Source organism: Haliotis rubra, unplaced genomic scaffold (assembly GCF_003918875.1).
Source record: "Haliotis rubra isolate DU_JTF1 unplaced genomic scaffold, ASM391887v1 Scf437, whole genome shotgun sequence".
Taxonomy (NCBI): domain Eukaryota; kingdom Metazoa; phylum Mollusca; class Gastropoda; order Lepetellida; family Haliotidae; genus Haliotis; species Haliotis rubra.
Window position 1 is genome coordinate 593351 of NW_025767121.1, and position 24239 is coordinate 617589.

The 24239-nt window shown below is 38.6% G+C and overlaps 2 protein-coding genes across 2 annotated transcripts in view; one reads left to right on the top strand and one right to left on the bottom strand.

The window, feature by feature from the left end:
• LOC124289243 (spectrin alpha chain-like) overlaps nucleotides 1-10479 on the bottom strand; it is a 72322-nt gene extending 61843 nt beyond the window's left edge. Inside the window, 1 exon segment of the mRNA XM_046725848.1 lies at nucleotides 10234-10479. The gene's annotated coding sequence lies outside the window, so the exon portion shown is untranslated.
• A 1070-nt stretch (nucleotides 10480-11549) lies between these two features.
• LOC124289244 lies at nucleotides 11550-15248 on the top strand. The gene is made up of 2 exons (XM_046725849.1): nucleotides 11550-12156; nucleotides 14316-15248. Exons 1-2 carry the CDS (start codon nucleotides 11904-11906, stop codon nucleotides 15239-15241), a joined length of 1179 nt encoding a protein of 392 aa, XP_046581805.1. The 5' UTR covers nucleotides 11550-11903; the 3' UTR covers nucleotides 15242-15248.
• Nucleotides 15249-24239: the final 8991 nt, after the last annotated feature.

Below are 24239 nucleotides of genomic sequence, written 5' to 3' on the forward strand. Positions count from 1 at the left end.
TTTCGGTCTCTAGTGGAACTTCCCGTGGAAGGATGTTTTTATCATTGAGTGTTTCATTAGCCTGGAAGGATTTTTGAAGTAGGTTTGAAACTGCCTCTCAGGAACTAAACACCATTTTCCAGTCTTCAATCAGCGCTGATGATATTTGATAAAGACTAGTTTGGTGCACAGAGTGGGCAGAAATGAGATTAACACAGAGGAATGTATCAATATTCTAATGAAAAATATTTCAAGAAACGAATTGCAAATATGTTAACAGCAAATATCCAAACGCATCAATTTCTTAGAACATGAACATCACTAATTGGCATTAGAAAATGAAAAACATTCATGGGGTTAGATTTAGTATTTTTACACTTATGTCTTTGGGAGTGTTTATTTAGCCATTCATAAACAACCATCACCTAAACTGTACAGAACATTCTTAACATGAAACAACTGGCACCTTCCCGACCACAGCCTGTGCCAAAAAGTACTGATACTTCTAACTTAGTCTGCCATACAGATCCTGAAACAAATATACCCCATGCGGCCCATGCAAGTCTAGAATATGTGGCCAGTCTAGATTACCACAGTTTCAGTTTCTGAAGATGAAGACAGCTAATTGTATTTTATGCATATATTTTCTAAACTTTTTTTAAAGTAAATATGATCATTTCAGAGATTAGATGTTAGTATACTTCTCACACAAACTCAGGCCAAATAAAAAAAATGTACTGGTTCCGATTACATCTAGAAGTTAAGTACAAACTAATAACACATGTATCAATGTGTAATTGTTTATTTCAATCAGGCTTGCGGCCATCATGTCGACTTTCTGTATCAGAATGACCGATATATGTCTGTGCAGGGAAAAACAATGGTATCTGAAAGCTTATTTTGTACAGTCTGCTTAAAAAAAATAGGGTCGGCACAAGAATTCAAGGGTCGGTTGGGTAATCGGAACCACAACATTTATATATATATATATATATTTTTACTTATTTATTTATTTATTTTATTTATATATATATATTTTTTTATTTATTTATTATTATTTTTTTTGGGGGTCTCTCAGCTCTTGGCATCAAATTCAGTATGATGATTTCATATGGACTATTTTTTGCTGAGCTCACTGGACCAGACAGATTTTTACAAGACTCATACAAGTGGCTAAAGATGCATACTGAGACCAATGACTTTAAGCCATTTCAATTATTTCTTGAACTCTATGATAACTGCAAGAATAGTTCAGCTTCATTTGTCCAAGACCCATAATCTAACCCACAACCTATGTTATGTGCACACCATTCAAAATGGCCACACCACTGTTAAGAAGTGAGAATCAGATTGAAAGTGAAACCAATAAACAGCTTCATGGAGGTGCAAAAAAATAAGTTTTGAAATATTTATGTTGGTCAAATTTATCTCATTTTCCATTAAATGAATCATGGTGAGTATTATTTTTATAATTTTAGTTGTGCTGTGATGGCACACTGATAATATTTCATCCATGCCATGCCATGACACAAATTAAGCACTATTTCGATCCCTGAATTTGCATTTCCAACATAACTATAAAAGAACATTCTGTAAAAAATTTCACCAGTTCAAAGCCAATATCTATTAATATATTATTTCTTCCAGTCTGATAGAATAAAGCTTGTACTAGACCATATATAAAGACTATTGTCTACAAAAAAATAATGCCAAACCACACACCTGAGCATGTAGACTCAACAGTTTTTGAAACAGACGGAAAGTTACTATACGAAAAATATTGAACACATTCTTTTTATGATAATTATGAGGTAATACAAATAGACAATCATCTCTTCTGCCCCTAACCAAACTGATCCATTACTCATTTGACATGTAATATTAGATAACATTACATTCTTATCAACGTGCTCACGTCATTCCAGATGCATCCCATCTGGCTTGAATGCATGTCTGCAAGGCAAACCAGATTCAGTGTATAAGTATAGGAAATAGTGGATCTCGAAATGTCTTCGGTCTATAGAAAATGCAGTTAGCTCACGGCTGCACTGTGACATCATGAATGGGTATTTTATGATAATCAATAGGTTCCTTCATGAGGGAGTGTTCGCATGACATTGACAAGCCAAGGCTGACCCAGACTAGCTGATGATTCATTCTGTCAACAGGTGCAACAATAGCTGTAGCTGGCTGCTGAACCTCGATATAACGCTTGGCTTTGTAACAGCAATATTAATAAAATGTCTCAAATGAAATAAAATAATTACATTGTATATTGTTTAAACAATTACAAAGTAATTCCACAATCGAAAAAACTGGGCCAAAATAGTTCAGAATTGCAAAATTTGAAAATCAATACACACAATCAATACAATTATGAATAAAAAAATTTATGCTGACATTAAAGAACTCAGCCAGCTGCTGCTAAATATCTCAAAACACATTTCAGCAATAACAATATTGATTTCGAATAAAAGAAGCACTCACATTCCTCAACAACTGAATAATGCTACACCCTATTTACTTTATCAATGGTACAGTATAGTGAGGGAATGAACATGTTATAGTGAGGAAGTAGAGCAAACAGGGCCTGTTCATCCACAATGATTTCATTGGGGCATGCAAAGCTTATGTACAGCAGCCTGGGGCGACCAGGTTGAGTGAATGGTATATGCACAGGTATTTTCACAAAGCTGAGTAAGCACAAATACATACAATTCTAGCTGACGCTAAACATCTAGGGATAGGTAAGTCTAAAATTACACAAACTGATGCAATTACATCCCTAGACAGGTATAAATAGCATTGATACTTGACAATTTGCTGACACTAAATTACCATGATCACTGAGAATTCAGATTAGACACATTCCAGCAGGCATGGGTCAGTCATTAACACGAATGAGAAGGAAGAATATTATATATATATATCTCTACCAATAAAGAAAACTCATTTTGAAATAAGTTCTGGGTTAATTGATATCTTCTCTATAGTATTTGAATCAAGGCGACCTAAAATATTTCACTTGTAACATTAGAGTTATAACATGCACCTCATGATGTTTATGCAGGAAATATGTCAATAGAGATACAACCGCATACATGGGTATGTGAGACCTTAATGTCTTGAAATAGAAATGCAATTTTTTCAAAGGGTGTCATAGGTGTGCCTTTGTGAACATGGTATGCACATACTTTTAGATGATCCAATTAATTAAACTTATAATATCACAACAATAATGACATTTTATATTTATTGTTTAACAAATCATTAAACTTGTAAACTTCAGAGACGGATTTCCTGAACAGTATCATAACTGCAAGAATATTTCAGCTTCATTTGTCCTGGACCCATAAACTATGTTACCATTCAAAACGGGATTTCCTGTTATTTGCACTGACATTCAAAATGGCTACACCCAAGTTAAGCTGTGAGATTGAGAGTGTCACCGATATTTTTATAATTTGTTTTTCATAATTTAGTTGTGCCACCGGGAAACATTGAAAATATTTCCTAAGTGCCACTTCAATTTTACCGCGTGCGATGGCACGCAAATTAAGCACTATTTCGATCGATGCCATATGATGCTCTATTTGTGATGTCTGTACATGTATATGAAGTTTGAAGCTGCTAGATAATTATTTCATCAATAAGTCTTAGAATACTTTCTGATCATTGTGATGAGGGATTCTGTCTATTGTCAGTTGAATGTGTTGCCCCAACCTATTTTCAGATGTAATATAGTACTAGTAGTAACAGAACGTGAAAGGCATAGACAAAAACAAAATGCAAACTACAGTTGTTAGGGAAGCAGTGCAAATGGTAGACTAATGCTTAGTCTCTGAATATATATAATTTTGATTGTAACAAATAAACCTATTAAATTGAAAAGGAACCCCAGGGAGACCAGAGATAAAAAACCCTGAGAAATCTAGACTTTCTTCATTTAGGGCTTTAGCATTGCAAGGAGGGTTATGCTGTACGGAAAATAATATGGTTCAGGGACTGTGAGACAGAGTATAGTAGTATACAAATGGGTCAGGACCCCTTCAATGAGACTGTGTTGATCAGCTAACCTAATGGGTGGGGTATGATACTGGTCCAGCAAACAGCACCACGCTGTGATTCATGATATCAAGGTTTTATATTTCAGGGCGGCCACCTTATCAATGGGAACAAAATGGAGTACATTTGCTGTCACTTGTTAGAATTGGAGATGTTGAAAATAGTTGTGAGATATTACCAGCTAGAAGAGTTTGACAATGTTGTTTGACAAATATTTAACAACTGAACATCATCTTCATGCTGATTAAAAGTAAAAGAATTTCAGAAATTGGCCACAGTATTTACCAAACCCTAAACTTGGTTGGATGCCTTTCGAAGCCAAACTCAATTCTGGCTGCTTGGAGAAGACAAATATTGTTGAAACTTTTCATACAAATATTTAACAACTGAATATCATGTTCATGCTGATTAGAGCCTTCAATAAGAATTCAATAAAATTGACAGCAGACTATCAAGTTTTATCCGAAGAAAGATTGTTTGGCAGCTAAATACAGCTTCAGCACCTTGAAGAAGACAAATATTGTTGAAAGTCTTCCAATAAATATTTAACTGACGTCAACACAACTTGTCCCTCATTCAGATTTCCACATTATTTAATCTCAGATGTTTACTCTTTACATATTGCCTGTTTACAAAGGCAGAAACAAAAATACTGAAAGAAATTTTCGATGATTTCTAGCCATGGTGTACTGAACTAGTCATTAAAAATACAGGCTTCATCATGCATTCTTTACTCTAACACAGTGAACTTAAATCATTTAAAATTCAAGGAAATACAGACTAAATCTCCTCCTTGCTGATAAGCTATACATCATGTCTCTCATTACCTATTCTGCATGGTATTGTGACATGTAGCAGAACTTTTAGTCTGTCTCACAGTCCCTGAACCACATTAATTTCCCTACTGCCAAGCCCTCTCTGCAGTGCTAAAACCCTAAATAAAGCAAGTCTAGATTTCCTCTGGTTCAGGTCTCCCTAGGGCTCCTTTTCAATATAAATGGGCTTGTTTGTTACTATCAAAAATATATTCAGAGACTAAGCCTTAGTCTACAGAACTTTCTAAAAACACAGTTACTGATTCTGGCATTTTTGCCTGTTACTGAAAGTACTGAAAGGGAGATAACTCTTTTGGTTTATGATTTTAACAGACTGTATATAAAAAAGACATTCAGGCTATGAAAAAATATTTTTACACCAAAAACTTTAGAGACTACTAAACCATACTTGGCTCTCTATCAAAATCACTGCCAGAAGATGTGTTATTATACTCATTATATGAAAGATTATTCCCATAGTACTTCATGACACTTGGCCGAACAGAATCTTCAGATTGTCCAACTAGTGACTATCCATAGGAACTAGTTGTTTCTCCCAAAGTCTAGTTATTTTGTATAAGGCACTAGACCAAAACAGGCTCTAAGCTAGTTAGCTATGACCAACAACTACCCCTGATCAACAAGCCTGAGCTCCAGATGAACTAACGCCTAGTCCCTGAATATATATAATTTTGATAGTAACAAATAAATAACATTTAAATTGAAAAGGAGCCCCAGTTAGTTGGGAGATTCAGGACTGGAGAAATCTTGACTTGCTTCATTTAGGGCTTTAGCATTGCAGGCAGTAGGGACTATGAGACAGACTAAGGTCCAGACTGAAAGCTAAATTTGCAGACTGGAGCTCTTGACCTGTTGACCACCACCAGCCACCATAGAGCAGGCCACAGTGGGCCATTGTTTTAGCCTACAAGTAACCTGAGACTGGGTAAGGAGCAGGCAGCTGGATGTGCTCAGTGTGAGACTCCCTGATGGAATGCCACAGTATCTTGTCTACATTGCTTAGGCACTCTCAGCCAGGGGGAACACTCAGCCAAACATTCCTCTCCAGGGTCCCAACATCCAATATGTGAGTGTAGCACTAGATATATAAATCAAATCACAGGGCTTCAGATAAGTTGGTTTAGAAGTCACTGATCAGTGACTGTCCTCCAAAATATCCTTCAACATTTATACATGTTAAATTTGGTAATGATATGCTTTCTTTGATAGAAGTTGGAAAGTTCAATATTGACAAACTTTATGGATAACAATTTCATGACTGCGATGTTTCGATAGAGATTCGTTGTCAATTAGGAAGTTGTACTTCTTAGATAATATGGTAAGGCAGGGGTGGAAATAACCCATTGCCCAACGTCCGAGTCCAGTGTTTTTTCTGTCGGGCAAGCAAATTTGTATATCACACTGTATTGGTGTCCAGATGAGTTTCCAATGTTAATTATGTTGTTTATTTAAAAAATCAGCAAGAAAACGGTCGGTATAGTGGGAAAATTATCAAGGCAAGTGACTTTACATGTGCCACTGTACCGCAGTACACTAGCAATATTAAAGTTATTTCCACCCCTGTAAGGATATACCATGATATGTAGAGTTTGAAATTAAGTATGTAAACTAAGCATCCTCCTCAGGATCCTATTTCTAAATAAAAACTGAAGATGTTCCACAGGTGGAGTGGGAGAAGATTCAATACCATAGCAGAAATCCCCAATGACTCCACAACCCTCTCACCATTTTAACCCTGATATGGAAGAATGTCTCATCAAATGTGGCTTTATTAACCCCAATTGAACTGTCTATTTAAATTACTGGTCAACAAGAAGGTAAACATTCTCTTAAAAACTACAATGAATATTGACAAGAATCAACAGGAGCTTTCTGAAGGAATCTGTGACAATAACCAGTAATAATGCCCAACATGTGCTCAAGAATAGTGCTGACAAGATGGAATTAACATTGCGGTCAAGCAGTCATTGTTTGAGCATCTGTTTATTATTTGAGTACCACCAGACAACGAATTCAACTGTACCAGGTAGTAGATTTCTGTACCTGCCACTCCTTTGGCCTATTTACAAAGACTGCTATGTGTTGAGTGTAAATGCTACATTGTAAAACCCTAAGGGCTCCCCACCTACTTTATCCTCACCTTCAAACACTTGTAAAGTCCCATACTTTCAGACCAAATCATAAACATTATTTCATGATCCACAATACACTTACACCTGTGAAGAGTGTTGATGAAATCCCTGATGTTTGGAACCATGATATTGAAAGATACACTAATCTAAACTTTGAACATTGGGTTAATGACAAAAACCTTTGACTTCAATCCCAATTTCCAGGCAGCATTTTGTTTCACGCATACAACACGTTAACATCACAATCCATCACAGAAAGGCCAAATAAGTTAGTTGAAAAGTTCAAAGTAGTCATTTACCAAATGATAGCTGCTATCTTCCTGTAGACTATATCCCGGGGTCGCTGATGCACAACTGAAAGCTAAAGGTCAGGTAGACCTACTGCAGTGGAGAGACTGTGGAGCAGTGGGGACCAACATTGGATATCAGCCACTGTACAATGCTGTAAGGCTGCCTGCAGGCTATGATGTAACTCAGGAATGATAGACTAGGCCAGGCAATCTGGACGATTGATCATTAGATTAGTTATGTAATCAGGTAACATGCATTTGGTATTTCCCAATATGTGCTAAGTGAAGAAAGCTTGAAAATTCCTCCTTACTGTGTACGTGGTAAAGTCATTTCCAGTTTCACCTGAATGATTCATAACTTAAATTACCACATACACCATTTAATGTGATTGATTTGGGGCTGAATGAACAGGTGTGTTGTACATACTTACTCTTGCACATAGAAAAAGGCTAAAAATGGTTTAACAGTGAAGAATATTGGTTCTAGCTAATTAGTCACAGTCAGTTAGCGTACTTTTACAGCAGGGCTCGATTTAAGAGATGTTAACCTACTTGCACAAGGTGCAACCCAAGATAAAAACCTACTTGCACCAGTCAAATTCCAGTTGCACTGTTTTTATTGCAATATGTAAAATCAGAAATATGCTATGGAATTATTTAGATGTTTTATTCAGATGTTTACCCACTCAAACATTGACTTGCGCCTGGTGCAGGTTAGACATAACTTTGTTGCACTTTGTAATATTGGGTTGCACCAGTACAAGTAACAAAGCACTAAATCGAGCCCTGTACAGGCACGTGTTTAAATTGAACTTTAACAAGCATTGTCACTAAGGTGACATAATCCCCCGCCGCAAATTATCAAATCAAACTTATAAAGTAATGAAAGTTTAAGATGAAGATAAATGTCAACAAAAACATTACCTTGCTCTTTAGTTGTTCAAACACATACATAGTTTCAAGACTGACTTTGACCTTGACATGATTGTCATAGTGTATGAAATATGCAAGACTAGTACTAAAGAAATTACATTCAAGGGAGGTCTTGAAAGTCTATGAAGAAAATCCAGTGAACTGTTCTTAAAATATCTTGCTGACAATTCAGGTTAACATTCTGAAATCTTCATAGTGATCTTGAAAATTAAGTGAATGTCACCAAAATCGGCTGGGCCCTGCGCCTTCCCTGGATGAAGCTTGGTGTCAAATATGAAGAAACTCCAGTGAAAGGTTCTTGAGGTATCTCGTTGACAAGCATAACATGTAGGTTAATATGCTGAAATCTGCAAAGTGTCTCTGTGACCTTGAAAATTAAGTGAAGGTCACCAAAATTGACTGGGCCCTGCACCTTCCCTAGATAGAGCTTGGGGTTGAATATGAAGAAAATCCAGGAAACGGTTCTTGAGATAGCTTAACATGCAGGTAAAACGTTAAAGTCCCCTTGTGACCTTGAAATGAAGGTCAAGGTCACCAAACCTGACTTGGACCTTTCTTATAGTGTGATGAACCTAGGTACCAAATATGAAAAGAATCTAGTGAACGGTTCTTAAGATATTCCAATTAGTACGTACAGACAGAGCCTAATACTATATCCCCCGCTTAGCGCTAAATGCACGGCGGGGGATAATTAAGTGGTACTTTTTCTTAAGATTGAGTAAGTATGGTTTTACATCGCTTTTAGCAATATTCCAGCAATATCACTGCTGGGGACATTGTACCCATGTGGGGAATCTAACCAGGGTCTTCGGCATGACGAGCGAACACTTTAACCACTTGCCTCCCTCCACCGCATTTTTTCTTAAGAGGTCTCTAGATTCAAATACTATTGGAACAAGCCACAATAATGCTGTGTATTTTGAACAGGAAGGATCATAGAATTTCAGTTTTTGTATGTGTCTATGTATCATGAAAATAAAGTTTTCATAAATCATGATAAACCACAAACTAAAATACATAATAACATCTTGCAATCAAAAATGCAACACAACCACAAATGATGGCAGTGAGAATGCATTAACATGTTGCTTTTACAAATAAACATGCATGAAGGAAAACAATATCTGTATTTTATAAGTGAATGCTGTGGGCCAAGGATGGGACTTGGGTACAAGATAAGGGAGGGTATTTTTTCTTAAACTTGGAACACTGAATATATGTAACATTCCATAGAAAGAAATTACAGTCACTATATTAGGCACATTTGATTGTAGCAGCTGGCGATGAATTATATTCTTGCGCACAGCATATATTGACCAGAAGTCAGTTGCACAATTGATAACAAGAAAAGCAAGAATGCAAGCTATTCCATTTCATAGCAGTATGTGTACTATCGTCGTAGTATCGATTCTGAATGAATCATAGCTTCAAAACACTCTACTGTTATCGCAGCAGGGTTGCTATCTCTTTACAGCTTATAAATACCCTTAAATACCAAACATAACAGTTTGCATCAAATCACGTGATACTTCGACGAAACTAAAACACTAAAGACTGAAACGAAACGTCATCTGAGTGACGGGTACTGAAGATATAACAACATTCCCCAACCCTAAACAGGCCTCTGACACTACTAAATTACTCATCGGATGCCATAATTCTATGCATCAGACACATTGAGTCAAAACGTGAATCAGGTACATCTATTTCGTCTCGCAGTGTTTCATAAAGGTAGCTCCAAAGTGCATAATGATCAAACACCGTTAAAAATCAAGATATTGTCACAAAAAAATGTTGTACAACGCGCGTTTTAACGCTTTCAGTAAACCGGCTGAACCAGGTCAAGCCAATCTACAGTTGGGTGTGCTGCATACCGAAAATATCTGTGTAATTAAAGGTACGATGTTAAACGCGATCTAAGCATGAGCGCCTCTAAACAACTTTCAAACACATTTATCTCAAATTTGTTCCATTTACATCAAGTGATATCAATCTTACCTGTTAAAATACCGCAATATTAGTTCACTGGGATGATTCCGACCAAATACGACCTTCAGGGGATTCCGTTTGATCGTTGGTAAATCGCGGTAAGCTGGATTATTAACACTGCTGAGTATAAATAAGATTTGCTTTTTTGCTAGCTGTTTACTGATTAACCCCCGTTCCAAGCCGCTGTAGATACACAAGCAATAAAATGCGTAGATGTCGTTATATTACCAAACGTACAGGAGTTGAATATACTAAAACAAGGGAGAAAAGCAGGATAACGGAATAGCCATCACGTGACCGGAAGCAAGCACCTGCCGCAATGAAATGTATTTCCCTTAATACATATTACATTATATTAACTCTAAAGTATTCTATCATAAACGTCTACCTGCATATGCTTCTATTTTGACAAAGTTGAAGGGTTATTTTGACGGAGGATTACAAAACGCACACCCAATACATTTTTTATTCAAGTATGATATTAACGAGGGAGAAATATTCCAACAATAATATGAAACCAAAATTTTGACAAAGGAGTTATTTCAAGTACGAGTCTATACATTCACGAATGCTTCATATATACCAGCCGAAATCTTTAGTAAACGAAAATATTGTGAGCATTGGCACCGGTAAAACATTGCATACGGGATGTTTCAATATATTACAATATAATTTGCTCTTTTATTCTTATAAGAAAATCAGAGACCATATATATACCGACAACGTATTGTGACCTGGTGTGAGAACAATTATCTAATGTTAAATGTTAGGAAAACAAAAGAACTTCAGGAAAAATCAAAGCATTACAAGGCCTGTGTGTATCAATGGTGACGATGTGGAAGTAAGAATAAATAAGTAAATATTTTGCATAATTTTTAAAGCCATTTTTGCATAAACATAATGAAAACATATTGATATTACTAATGCATAGAATGTTTCCAAAATATTTATTCTTTTATTCTTTTTCTTACGAGAGTAACTTTTCACCATGCTATTCAGTTCCTTAAATACCTGCCTGCTATTTTCTCTCTTACCCAATACAATGGTTCTTGTAACCCCCAATTTTCAGCAAATAGTAAATAGTTTTACATTATTTTAAAAGTAATTTTTATATACATAATGCAAACATTTTGATATTACTAATGCATAGAATGTTCCTCTATCAGAGCACGCAAGAAAACACAAAAACTATTCAAGGCTATGCGTTGTTATTTTCACGTCGCCTAATGTCTTTACGAATATGTCGATAGTCATGACGAAAATAGTCCATGGTCAAAAGTCAACACAAGCTTCATACAATGCGTGTGTAATGACAGGCCTCCATCGAACAAATGTATAAGACGCGTATAGGTCGCTGCGTGGAGCTCAAAACATTCCAAAACACCTTCCAAAAATAGAACGAAACGTGGAGATGTTTATTCCGGGTATGGCGTGCCCGAACATGTTGGTGATCAGTTGTAGGGCGGAGATGAAAGGACGAATGTACACTTTAATGAATGAATATTGTACGGAATGAATGACCTTGAGGATCAGCTCAAAGAAAAGGTTTCGCCACGAGAAATTAAAGAACTAAAACGACACATCGTACCCCAAGCGTCACAGTTGGACCGTCTACAAAACAGCATCAGTACCACTAAAAATGGTATAATTGGAAATAAGTTTATAGTCCATAGCCAATAATGGAATCTAACAAGAATGATGCCGCAACATGTGAAATGAAATCAAAACCCCAAAGTTACGTAATATTTGACACGGAGACGACAGGCCTCCCTGGGCCGTACGGAAACCCGAAGATTACCGAGCTCTGTCTGCTGGGTATACACAGAGATGACATGTTTGAAGATGGAGTGGCCGTCCCTCGGATTGTCAACAAGCTGCAGCTTTGCCTCAACCCAAGAAAACAAATGTCTCCTGGTTCAAGCATGTTAACAGGTGACGTTTTGAATTCAGGTTTCAGAACAAACGTCTGAATTCAGGATCGTTTTTGATTATCCCCTGTTTAATCACAAGTCTCTTGAAAAATCCAGGAGCATTTTCCTCAAAATTTAGTTTTCAAATTAATGTTATGATCTCTGCCAGAAAATGTGCTCTCGGGAGTATATGGTACATTTTGATTTTGATTTGTTTTTGTTTTATGCTACGCTCCATATTCCATATACCTGTGAAGATCCGGGTTGGAATTAGTCTTCAGTATCCTATGCTTGTCGTAAGAGGCGACTGACAGGATTGGGTGGTAAGGCTCGCTGACTTGGTTGACACATGTCATCAGGTCCCAATTGTGTAGATTGATGCTCATTCTGTTGATCACTGGATTGTCTGGTCCAGACTTGATTATTTACAGACTGCCACCATATTGCTGGAATATTGCTGAGCACACTAAATTATCCACTCCATGTTCCGTATATGATGGCAGTATGTGATTAGCATGTAAACCAGACAATCCAGTGATTAACATCATCAGCATTGATCCACGCAGTTGGGATATGACATTGACAATACTTTATTACCTGTGTAAAGTACAGAGCTCAAACATTGATAAAATGATTAAATTATTTTCATATACTAAATAACACACATATAACACGCCAACAAGGTAAGACAAACACTAGGAATCATTTAAAAGATTAATACTGGCGAGAACAAAGGATTTCATGGCACAATTGGATTTAAAACAGTGTAAACTATAACAGCGCCCAGAAGGCAGTAATTTATACTCATAGTGGATAGGATGATCTGGATCAGATATAATCTTGACTTCAGAACTCTTTCTTCATATCAGTTAGGTTAGCAAAATATACACCTGCAATTTTACTGACTAATAAAATGATTCTTGTGAGACAGTTTCTGTTTTGAAGGGACAAGGTTCCATACCAGCATTGTACAGAAACAAACAGAACGCTCTGTATAAGCACTGATTGAAAAGACACAATTGATTGATTAACATTGAAAGATCTCAGTTTGTGCAAGAAGTGTAACCTTTGTTGACACTTCTTGAATATAGCATCTGTGTTAACATTAAAATTCAGTTTGTTATCAATATATGTACCAAGATACTTATATTCAATGATTCATTAACGGTTTCAACAGGTTCATTGTTAATGATATGATCAGCTGATGATGGCATATTCAACCATGTCAGATCATTGAGTCTGACTACCCAAGCCAGGGCTTCAGTAGCCTACCTGGTACTTGTTATCCTCTTGTCATGCTGAAGACACAAAGTTTCATTCCCCACATTTGTACAATACATGAATACCATTTCTCTCTCACCCTCACTAATACAAAACAAACAATGAATTTGCCTTCAATATTCCTTTTGACATGATTAATGTTCTTTTTAGGTTATTTGTTAGTTGTTTAATCATGGAAAGTTTTAAGAAGTATGATGTTGGTCTCTGAATCATCAAGTCTGGACCAGACAATCCAGTGATAGACATCATGAGCATCGATCTACACAATTGAAATACAATGACATGTGTTAACCAAGTCAGCGAACCTGACCACACTATTGTAAACCTGGTATTCACTGGTACCTTTGAGTCCTTTGAGCCCTTTGTGCACATCACAGTGTAGAGATACGTTTTCATCCTTTGAAGTCACCATGAGAATATGTTGATGTGACGATTAGATGTATCAAGTGAACATTTAAAGTCACATTGGCTGTATTTCAACAATACTGTAATTGGATTACCAATTATACCAGGGATTTACATGGAGTCCTGTATTTGAGGGTCCCTGGGACTCGTACTCTTAATTTTCAGGGGTCCTGGACAACAAAATGGGGGTCCTAGACACTTAAATATTATTATTAATACTGTCATATTATTGTGTATCTTGATCATCATATTGTTACAGTAATTAAATTGCAAATAATACCATAACCCAGCTAGTAGCAAACTCAGTGATAACTTATTGTCACTTGATTGGAATTTTTACAAAAAAGTATTTGGACTTTTTCTGAGTCCCTGTGGATGTGCTAATAAATTTTGTTGCATCCATTGTCAATTTTATGAGTATAGGACGTAGGAATTCACATCCTGTAAATCCCTGATTATACAATCTGACATTCATCTAAATTATTATCTTTGCAGGTTTGTTCAATGATGCACTTGACAGACAACAGCCATTCAATAGTGAAACAGTAGCAGTGATTAGAGGATTTCTGCAAACACAAGCACAGCCAACATGTTTGATTGCCCACAATGGCGACAAGTTTGACTTCGCTTTACTGGCTGCACAGCTGCGGAAGGTGAATGAAACCTTGCCCGATGACATGCTATGCGCAGATTCATTATTAGCCTTCAGGGAAATAGATCCTCCAGCTGACAGACCAAGGTCACCAGCTGAGGTTAGAGGTCAAACCTGGGAAATCTCTGAGGTTACACCTGGTAAAAGACAAAACTCGGATGAGCAGTTACATATTCCAAAGAAGCCCAAAAAAGATTTTGACAAGACCCAGTCTCTTTTTGAAAATATCAGGCGGGAAAAAGCTGCCCGACAACTGTATAAAGATGAAGCTAATTCAAGTGTAGCAGACGACAGGGTGAGTCTGGACAAAGCAGACTGCCTTTCAGAAAACAATTATGTAGAGGCATCTTCTTCTTTTAAAACATATTCTAAATCTTCAGTTCCCACCGTTCCTGTTTCGAGGAATGTTTCTAATATGATGCCCAAAGAGCAAAAAGAAGTAAGTGTTCTTTCAAGTTGTTCCAGTCAGTCTCAAGACACTTCTGTCACTCTTCACAATGTCAGGTCTGACAAAATGGCTTCGGAGACAGAAAACAACACAAACAGTGCCCATTCCACCATCTTGTCTGAAGACACACCAAACCCCCAGACTCACAACATGTGTAATAGAACAGGTTCGGAAGCAGGTCAGCAACCGACCCCCTTGAAGCCAGATGCAGTAACTACTCAACTTCACATACGTGTATCTAAACAACTAATGACTCGGACACAAAACCGCAGCTGGACTCCCAAGGAAGTTTTCTGGATGAGGATTTACTGTTGGCCATAACACAGATGGAGGCCGACAATGGAAGGAACCATAGTTCCATGGAAAAAGGGACTCTGGTAGACCTACTCCTGGTTTAAGTCATGCAACACCCCTGAGAAGTTCTGGTGCACAGAATCCCAATATAGGATCCTTGGGCAGTTCTGATCCACAAAATCTTATTATAGAACCAATGAGAAGTTCTGATACAATGAATTCAAATATTGGACCAATGAGCAGTTCTGATACAATGAATTCAAATATTGGACCAATGAGCAGTTCTGATACACAGAAACAATCAACAGGCCAGACTAGTTCTGATACTCTGAGCATTGATACGGTGCCCTCTGAGTCAGATCCAGAGAACATCTTTGTTCTGATAAGTAGCCAAGAATCTGTCCAATTACACCAGTCCAAAGATTCTGATGAAGATGAAAAAGAATCCCAGTCAATTCTTGCAGGTTTTCATCAGCCAAGGCTTAATTCTGAGGCCACAGTCATATATGAGCTTCCTGACAAAAAAGCTTCAAGTGAACTCAGCTCACAAGGAAGTTTCCCTGATGCTGAATTTATTGAAGCTGTTCAGCATATGGAGAAACGGGATGAAAAGACAAGGGTTATTTGCCAGGCTGGAGATAAGGACTTCTCTCTTGTCAATGCCAGCAGTCAAGAGGTCAAGGTCAGTGACAATGATTTCAAGAACAGTAATTTTGTCAGAGATAGAAACCATAATTGTTCTGTGGTTGAACGTAAGCAGAATGGAGCAGCCAGTTCTAATAGCTCATCAAGCAATAATGTGATGCCGAAAAGTGTCCAGCGAAAGAGACCTACCGATTACAAGATGTATACACCAGATGTTTTGGTCGCCCTCCGAAAGTGGCACATACTGCAGAAGATGATTGTATTGCATTGCTGAAAATAGTGAAAAAATTCACACCACAGTTCCTTGACTGGGTCGATGAACATTGTGTCCTGTTTAATACAATACCACCAATGTATTAATGTGGTACATGTGTGTAGCGGCCATTAAATTTCCAAGCACCGTGAGATTCAACCCAGCGACCATCTGATCCGAGGTTATCGGCAGATGCCTTGTCCACGAGACCAAAGAGGTGTTCCTCATCAGCAGGCTGACATGGTAAGGATGTCGTCTGTGGGATGACTCTACACGCTGTTACATGTGCAATACCCAGAGATGGGCATTATAGCAGTTGTTACAATTAGGACTGCAGGGTATAGCAGGGCAAGTGATTTTACATGTGCCACTGTACCGATAGTACACTAGCAATTTTAAAGTTATTTCCACCCTGGTATTGTTACAATATTAGGACTGCAGGTTATTACTGTATTACTGGTATACTGCACAATATTACCGGCTGACAATATTACTGTATACAATATTACCGGTATACTGCACAATATTACCGTATTGCAATACTCTTTTCAGACAATACCTATTGTATTATTTTTCTGAGAACCTGTATATTGGGTAAAGAACATCTATGAAGTTGTTGTGATTATCTTTATGGTCTAAACTAAAATCTACACAGACTTTCATTCACAATAGATGATTTCCTTCGTTATTCAATGACAAAAAGGCATACTGTAAGTGTAATACTATAAATTGTATTAAAAAAGAAACTAGAATCCTTGATTATGCAACCTAATTTTGAGATTACTGATATCTGAACCATAACACATATGTTTAGGGGCTTATAATGCAGAAAATAGGATCGCCATGTACCATCAACCGCCAATTAGTGTCACATACTGTCAAACACTTAAGTTCTTAATATATCGCAATGTGTATTGCAGTATGGGTATCTGAATCATGGTACTAGTTTATTACAATACAATTTATTTGTCAGTACACAGCCCTAGTTACAATGTTGCATGATTTTGTTTGATTTTTAATGGTTGTATACTCTTAAAAATATGTACGGAACTTCATTTATAATTTACGATTGAAAAAATTGGGATATATATCGGAGTCAATCAATGTTGATATGATAATGAGTGTTTTGAGAGTGCATCACCACTTGCACTTCCTTATGACCATAGTTGTTTGTACAGTAATCGCTCTTGAAAGATGATTGGTGTATGACGTAAAATTTGCATGGGTACGAATTTCATTTTCAAACAAAAAAGAACGGCTAGAAACAAACACTAACAACTGCGTGATGCAAGATGATTGTCAAAATTAATGGTCTACAGTGATTTATGGACCTTCTTGAAAACTGTCAAAATCAAGAATGACACTATGATGTGCATCCCATGCATTGTGTGTAGGGATGGTGATTAAGGTGGTGCGTACATGACATAAGATGTCTATCTTTGAAAAGTTTGTTAACGCATATACTTACTATCCAAATTGAAAGTTCAGGATCCCTGCGCGAGCACTATGATGTTTTGCATGAAATTTGTTTTACCCAGCCCCTGGCTAACAGAGTATTGATGTCTGCATTTTTTTCTCTTTTAATACAACTTTAAACCTAATAATGCAAATATTCAAGTAAAATTCCAGTAAACATGATGAGCTTATTGGTTCAGAAGGCGGAATATTTTAGTTCGATCCCCAGGTCATGTCACTCCAAATGAGTTAGATGAAGGTACTTTTTGTTACCTTGCCTGGAGTTCAACATAAGGGGTTAAAACAAGAGTGAGTGAGTGAATTTAGTTTTATGCCGTTTTTAGCAATATTCCAGCAATATCATGGCAGGGGACACCAGAAATGGGTTTCACACATTGTACCCATGTTGGGAATCGAACCGGGTCTTTGGTGTGATGAGCGAATGCTTTAACCGCTAGGCTACCCCACTGCCCCTAGCTTTATCATGGCGTACTAAAAATATAAAAGGAAGTACACATCTGGTGTTTTTCTAGTGTTTAGATTGTGACTAGCACAGCACAAAACATTGGGCAGGTGTGCCGGAAGCCAAGAACACAAGAGGTGTCAGTACAATGTCTGAATGGCATATCCATGTTTGGTTCTGCCATGGTATCACATCAGACCAGCATCAGTCTGTACCAATTCCAGGATGTTGGTATATATAGTCCGTTTGGCTCAAAAGCGGACCGATGAATTGCGATCTAACTCGAAAACTAATAAACATAAAATACTCAATGAAACACTGATCATAATCAAAACCTCAGACCAACTCTGTGAGGTTTTTGCAGAATTTAGGTCCTAAAATTAAAAAAGTTGTTTAACAAACTATCATTAAAATATTGACACAGTTCACATTTGGTTACGGGGGTGGAGTGCAGAGAAAGGGACAGCCAGGTGTTCGAGAAGCAAGTGCCGACAACGTTGTTGATTCATTAACCTGTGATGTGCCGTCTCCATCCTTTCTCGCACACCTGGCTGTCCCTTTCTCTGCACTCCACCCTCGTAACCAAACGGACTATAAGTGCTGTAATGTTTAGCATAGTGTGAGATATCTTATAGGACATGCTAGGTTAAGCTGAAAATAGAATATGTAGGTATTGTTTTATCTCTCATCAGTCCTAGATCTGGCGTAACATTGGTGAGAACTCAGGAATGAATTTATTTGCTTGATTCGAGGTATAAAACAAATTAATAAATTGTCTTGATAGATTTTTTTTGTACTGATAGTGTACTGATGATCTAGGATGGTGTGGAGCTAAGCTGATATTGTTGTATTTACACCAGATATGTATTCTTGGTACATCTTCATTGTTACAATGTTTTTGGAAATTTTAATACATTTATCTGTAAATCAAATTGTTTTAGAAGAATATTTTATGTCTGTACAATATATTGGTAATGTATTTACTGTACATTTAGAATGTAGTCAACCTCTGTATCTCCAGGGGCCGCCTCCATGGTGTAGTGGTTAGAGCGTCCGCCCGGAGAGCGGAAGGTCGCGGGTTCGATCTCCGACCGCGTCATACCAAAAGACGTTTAAATATGGTACTTGTTGGTCCCTGCCTGGCGCTCGGCATTAATGGGTACAACAAGGACTGGTCGGCTCGGAGTCAGTATAATGTGTCTGAGTGGGGTATTCATGCTTCACTGCGGCATGGTATCTCAGTGGGCTAGCACTATAAAACCAGCTTCAGTCTGGGCTAGTACAAGCAGCCGCACATACACATACACACGCATGCATGCACGTCGTCATATGAGCGAAATATTCTCAAGCACGACGTTTAACCCAATTTCACCTCACCTCACCTCACCTCACCCCTATCTCCAGGACTCAGGTAAAACTACACAAACTGTCAATAGGAGTGTGGGTAATTTATGATCACAAGAACCATGGGAGTTGATCCAGGGTTTAGTGTAGGTTCACTGAAACACTTGCCCTGGCGATACAGAGGATGAGATGCAGTATATTGATATCCCGCCGTGATATTGCTGGAATATTGCTAAAAGCGGCGTAAAACCATACTCACTCACTCACTCACTTACTCAGTATATTGATATATATATATATAGGTACGCTTTTGTTCCTGTAAATGTTTTCTTAAGGTGTTATTTATATAGAGTTATTGATTATATTTATAATAATAATATAAAAGAGATGGTTTAGCTATGTTTGTTTATTGTGTTTTCTTGTGCCCCAAAGGGGATTCTGGGTCAGATTTCCCACCAACCAATGCTTATCATTTTAAATGAGCCACAAAATCGGGGTGAGAATTGGCCTTCAGCAACCCATGCTTGTCATGAGAGGCCTCTAATGGGATCGGTGTTTGGTTGAGTTTACACATGTCATCTCATTCCACATTCATTGCGTGGATCGGTGCTCATGTTGTTGCTCACAGGATTGTCTGGTCCAGACTCGTTTATTTACAGACCGCCGCCATATAGCTGGAATCAACAAACAAACAAAACAAACTGGCATGTTATGGTAATGCCATAAATATTATTTATTTGACTGCTTTGAAGGCCATATTGAAAGATCAAATCCGAACCCCTTGCAAAAGAAGTAAGTCGCTATCATTGGTTTCAACAATCAAGCTGGTGTCACTGGTTTCTGATGACCGCCTCCGTTGTGTAGTGGTTAGAGCGTCCGCCCGGAGTGCGGAACGTCGCGGGTTCGATCCCCGACCGCGTCATACCAAAAGACGTTAAAATATGGTACTTGTTGGTCCCTGCCTGGCGCTCGGCATTAATGGGTACATCAAGGACTGGTCGGCTCGGAGTCAGTATAATGTGTCTGAGTGGGGTATTCATGCTTCACTGCGGCATGGTATCACAGTGGGCTAGCACTATAAAACCAGCTTCAGTCTGGGCTAGTACAAGCAGCCGCACATACACATACACACGCATGCACGTCGTCATATGAGCGAAATATTCTCAAGCACGACGTTAAACCCAAATTCACCACCACCACCACCACCACTGGTTTCTGAGAAGAGGATTCACTGGCACCCCGACCGACGTGCTGCAGCAATACCAAAGCCGATTAAACATTACTTGAGTCCTATCAGGACCTGTGGTTTCACCGATGCTGATCGACCGACCATTAAATATCCTCGGTTGCTTGGAATTGTGACGGAGACGGGGCCATTTTTCTACCATAGCTTCCAAACATACACATTTTGTGTCAGAAAGGAGTCTCACCTATTTATTTTCACAACGCAGTTGTAGAGATATTTCGCTTGGCCATCAAAGATTTCTTGTTCGTCGAAATGTTCGTCGCTGAGGTATTTTACGTACGACTCTTAGCTTTGCGTCATCTGATAGACCTCGAACCCGGGCCTTAGGCGTGACGAGCGAACGCCTTCACCTGCAGGCTATCTCCGATTCGTTGTGAACTACTTCCTAAGAATATATAACTCTGTATGACCTGATGATTAGTCATAGGCTGTCGTGAAATTACGAGAAATAACCTTCCGGGTAAAAAGAAAGAACACATTTGAAAATTAAATTTAACCAAAAGTTATATACGTCATGAAAACAACTTGGCAAAAGCAGCCTCCGAAAATTCAGGTCCAAACCCAAATGTGATACCTGTTTCAAGTACACCACAGTCAAATAACCATTCCTTGTTTGTGTCATCTTAGCGGTGGTGGAATTGGGTTTAACGTCGTGCTTGAGAATATTTCGCTCATATGACGACGTGCATGTGTGTGTATGTATGTGCGGCTGCTTGTACTAGCCCAGACTTAAGCTGGTTGTATAGTGCTAGCCCACTGAGATACCACGCCGCAGTGAAGCATGAATACCCCACTCAGACACATTATACTGACTCCGAGCTGACCAGTCCTTGTTGTACCCATTAATGCCGAGCGCCAGGCAGGGACCAACAAGTACCATATTTTAACGTCTTTTGGTATGACGCGGTCGGGGGGCGGACGCTCTAACCACTACACCACGGAGGCGGTCGTCATCTTAGCGACAATTAAACATGGATGTAAAGTTCTTTGTCCGGCACCGTAAATTTACAGTAGGCGATGGGAAGGCTGAAAACATGAATTCACGTCTAAAGAAATTTATTTCAGAAAATACATCACAAAAGTAAAACCACTCAACAATGAAAATTTTTTACAATACGTTTATGAATTGAAAAGGCTCATCTTCAAGCCGATGACATGACATACTCTCATCCGCAGGGTTTCCACTGTTATATATTTGTTAGAAAATCACGTAAACTCCAAATAACTATTTTCACTTTCATAGAATAATTTCTTTGTTGGCGTCTAACGCCGCACTCATCATTCCTGTCGTCGCTGGCTAGTAAAATTTCATCTGAATGATAAGTTGCCAGTGGTCCTGGTGGCCGGTGAATTTAAATCTACGAATGTTATTCTGGACCAGTGAAGTACAGACAGGACCACTAATTATTGTCCTCTCAATGTTCCTGTGGTTTAGTGGTAAATTTTGAAAGTTTTCTTTGTCTAACCCCTATCGGATACGATGTACCGGAATGGAACGTAACTCGACTGACTTACTAAGCTAGCTACGAACACGAACAAAATGTCATCTAAACCTAGCTTTTTTCGGACATATATGTTACAAAACTACCAATGACATAATGGAAGCATATTGTGTATATGCAAACTCAGTGTTACAATCTTTGACGACATTTAGAAGTGAGGCAGTCTGGACCAGACAATCCCGTGACCAACAGTATCGATCTACGCAATTGGGATGTGATGTCAACCAAACCAGCGAGCCTGACCACCCGATCCCGTTAGTCGCCTCTTACGACAAGCATACGTTGCTGAAGATCAATTCTAACCCGGATTTCCACGGGTCACGTGTACCTACAAAGTTACCAACTTTCATTCACCTGACGAAGGAGTAAGAATATACCAAGAAACGTCTTGCATGATACAGAAGTTGACATCCATTACTTAAAGTTGTCACTCAACGACCATTAACTTGCTGTCCCAAATCTGTTCCACAACATATAAAAGGCTTTAAAAAACAAATCAATCGTCAATACTTCATTGATTTATATAATAATATATACGACAAAACCATGTATAGGAAATTTCATCCATAAACAGTCAAAGGTACAATTTTGAGTGTATAGGCTAATGAGTGAGTGAGTTTGATTTTATGTCGTTTTTAGCAATATTCCAGCAATATCACGACAGGGACACCAGAAATGGGCTTCATACATTGCAATTACATCCATCCCACCGGTTGCACAAACGCATGCACAGGCAAGTCAATTGTTCACCTGAAAAAACTTTGCACGTTGCGTCCGACGTCATTTTTGTCCCCGATAGATCAGGTTTTGGAGTAGCCTTCACAATCGTTTCTACTTTGGCCTTTTTGAAAGCACTACTGATGCCTTGATGTTGTCACCTTAAGAGTCATGAGAAGCCTTTTGTAGTCTTGGTAGAAGGAACATTTTCGGCTGTTGAGAACTGTAAACACCAAACGAGCTTTGGAAAGTTTGCTCGACCTGATGGGAAAGTTGACCATCGGAAAGTTGAAGTCATCCCTCTTGTTATAGAGTCTTGCGGATAATGTCACCCTGGATGTCTGTGCATAGATCTAAATACGAAACAGTGAGTGAGTATGGTTTTACGCCGCTTTTAGCAATATTCCAGCAACATCACGGCAGGGGACACCAGAAATGAGCTTCACACATTGTACCCATGTGGGGAATCGAACCCGGGTCTTCGGCGTGACGAGCGAACGCTTTAACCACAAGGCTACTCCTAAATACGAAACAGACGAGGCGGTATCACTGTTCTCTTGTATTTCCAGTTCAGGTGTAAAAGTGGCTATTGATGGTTATTGATGGTTATTAAAAGCAATTAAACAGTGTAACTCCCTGGCCAAGATGACACTGACTCGTCTTTTCCAATCCGAGCAGACGTTCTGATTCACATGCACAAAGAAACAAATCAGCTAGCAAGCACAGTTGGTCCCAGTGGGGTGTAGACACTACTTCCTTGGAAACACTTTTGAATACATCTGCCGCTTTTTAGTGTAGCCGATAATGTTTACCAACGAATCAAACCACGACCAGGGTCCACCGACACCTACGATTGCTCATTCCAGTGACCAACTCAGTTCACAACAATCAATCGGCAGTGGTTTCCGCTTGACTTCGCGTGCAGCACGTGCAGCACGTGCCATAGCGCAGGGCTGAGTACTCTGCACATTGCTTTAATGTTAGGCAATGGTCGGGTTCGCACGAAGTTCCTGCACGGGCACTTTGCTTTCCTCGAGTAATACATGACATTCCATGAGCTGACTAAAAATAGACAAGCGTCAGTACTCCCACCCATATCGACCCAGTCTAAACACTGTGAATGGAAATGTATTCCTATCCTTGAAGAATTTACGACGCACCAACCACCCACTGTGCAGTATGTAATGAGTCACTGACGTTACCTGACCATGTTGAATGTCATAAGGTCAGTTCAGGTAGCCTCGTGGTTAAGGCATTCATCTATGGACTCATAGATTCGGGTTCAATTTCCAAGTCCAGTGTTCCCCGCCATGTCACGACCGAACACATCATGCTCAGTCACACACACTCAACACTCAGAGTGGGACTGGTTTCATAGAACGATCCCAGCCTTTTATCGC

Bases quoted from the DNA above. Each gene is read 5' to 3' on its own strand.
- LOC124289244 (XM_046725849.1), top strand. From the start codon at position 11,904: ATGGAATCTAACAAGAATGATGCCGCAACATGTGAAATGAAATCAAAA. The intron at 12,157-14,315 runs GTGACGTTTTGA...TTATCTTTGCAG, and splicing joins TGGTTCAAGCATGTTAACAG to GTTTGTTCAATGATGCACTT.